This window comes from Triticum dicoccoides, chromosome 1A, assembly GCF_002162155.2.
Source record: "Triticum dicoccoides isolate Atlit2015 ecotype Zavitan chromosome 1A, WEW_v2.0, whole genome shotgun sequence".
NCBI lineage: Eukaryota > Viridiplantae > Streptophyta > Magnoliopsida > Poales > Poaceae > Triticum > Triticum dicoccoides.
This window is the reverse complement of record NC_041380.1, coordinates 523160680-523162532: the sequence shown is the minus strand read 5'-3', so window position 1 is coordinate 523162532 and position 1853 is coordinate 523160680. Positions and strand designations below refer to the sequence as shown.

General features: G+C 51.2%; 1 protein-coding gene across 3 annotated transcripts in view; it reads right to left on the bottom strand.

The window, feature by feature from the left end:
* The window catches only part of LOC119285496 (histone deacetylase 5-like), an 8127-nt gene extending 7873 nt beyond the window's left edge, over nt 1-254 (bottom strand). For all 3 annotated transcript variants that reach the window (XR_005139500.1, XR_005139502.1, XM_037564796.1), the window contains exon 1: nt 29-254. Coding sequence is in view for 1 of the 3 variants with exons in the window: in XM_037564796.1 (XP_037420693.1) it covers nt 29-198 (170 nt within the window). In the remaining 2 variants the exon portion in view is untranslated. The remainder of the gene's footprint in view (nt 1-28) is intronic.
* Between the last annotated feature and the right edge of the window lie 1599 nt (nt 255-1853).

Genomic DNA, 1853 nt, shown 5'->3' with positions numbered 1-1853 from the left:
GCTTGAGAGAGTCGCTGGCGGCGCGTACCTGGACGTGACGCCCTCGGCGGCGAGCTTGCGCCAGATGGCGCGTAGCCGCTCGGGGGTCTCCCGTTCTTTCTTCCCGGCAGGCGCGTGCTTCAGCATCCGCTGGTCGTACAGCAGCCCCACCCTGGGCGCCGCGCCCGCCTGCCTCGATGTGCCCGCGGCCGCCGCCATCCTGCGCCGGCGGAGGAGAGACCGGAGGCGGAACTCGGGGTGGAACCGGAAACGGAAACCGGAGACTAGGGCCAACTCCAACGCACAACGCACGAAGTCTGGGACAAATGCCACGGCCAAACGGGCCGTGCTAACTGTGCCGGCCCGGTAGCACGCTGGCACGGCACGACCCAGGCTAAACGGGCCAGGCCCGGCATGCGGCACGCCATGGGCCGTGCCTGGGCCTGGAGGCTGGGCACGCGGGCCGGCACGGCACGGCCCGTTTATTTTTTTGAAATATATAAATATATGTCCTATATAAATATCTATAATACTCTAATATGTTCAAATTTTTTGCCGTGCATGCGTATTTTAGTGCTTGGATCTGAGTATTAGTAGTGTTATATAGTGTAGTCTTTGTTGAATATTGTCTTTGGAGGCCGAGCTCCATGGAGCTCGGTTTTGGAAAATTTGAATTTCATCAAATTTCATATTTTCTGCATTTTAAAAAATTCTAAAAAAACACAGATATACATGAAGGCATAACACATATGTGTGTAAATTTTCAGGACAAAATACGTTGAAATGAGGCCTGTGCAAAAATGACAAATCTAGGGCTTTTTAACACATGATACTATTCATCCTCCCGGGCCATGAATTTGTCATTTTTGTACAGGTCGCATTTCAACGTTTTTCATCCTGAAATTTTACCCACATACACATAACATTCTTGTTTACTTGCATACTTTTTCAAAAAAAATTAAACCAAATAGTTTGAATTTTGATTTATTTTCAAAAAAAGGCCTCCATGGAGGCCGAGAGCCAGACGTCCATTCTCAATCTTTGTATTTTTTTTATCCTTTTGTAATTCTATAGCATGTCTTGTATTCTTTTACTTATTTGAGATGGAAGTTTTTAATGATGTAGGTGCTAATAAAGCTCTAGATTTATCCCACATAATAGTCTAACAAATTTTGCAATTTTCCACATTTTTTGGCCTTTTCGTTGTTTTCAGAGGTATTACGAACAAAAAAGGAAAAAAAACCGCGCCAGGCGGGCCAACGCGCCGCAACGGGCCGACGTGCCGTGTGTCGGCCCACGTAGCCTACGTGTCGTGTTTGGGCTGCTAGCTCCAGTACGTGGGCCGGCACGGCACGACCCGGTTATTATTCGTGCCGACGCGGGCCGTGCCGGGCCGGCCCAGCCCGTTTGGCCAGGTATGAGCCCAACACTCGCGTTCGGGGGCAAATTATGTTTGACTCGCCCGACCCAATTCCGACGCAAATTTTAGCCGGATTTACGCTCAGACGAACACATCATAGACATGCACGTGTCCTCTCATTGTTTGCCCTCGGGCCCACATGTCGGCAATGCAACTGGTTCCCACCGGCCCCATTTAATCCGCACGTGTGGATGGGCCCGCACATGAGCCTCCCAGCCGCCCTCAATGCGTCCTTTTTAATGATGAAGTCGTCGACCGGCCAGTCCACTTTTGAATTCGTCCACACTCTTCTATTGTCGCTTCGTGCCCCGACAAGCCCAATCCTAGCACTGCCCTCGCTCCCGCCGGCCGCCGACCAGCCATGGGGATGTGGAAGTGGATCCCCGGCAAGAAGGGAAAGCAAGACCACGAAGCAGGGTCGTTCTTCACGTCGTTGGGGAGTGTCATTGCCTAC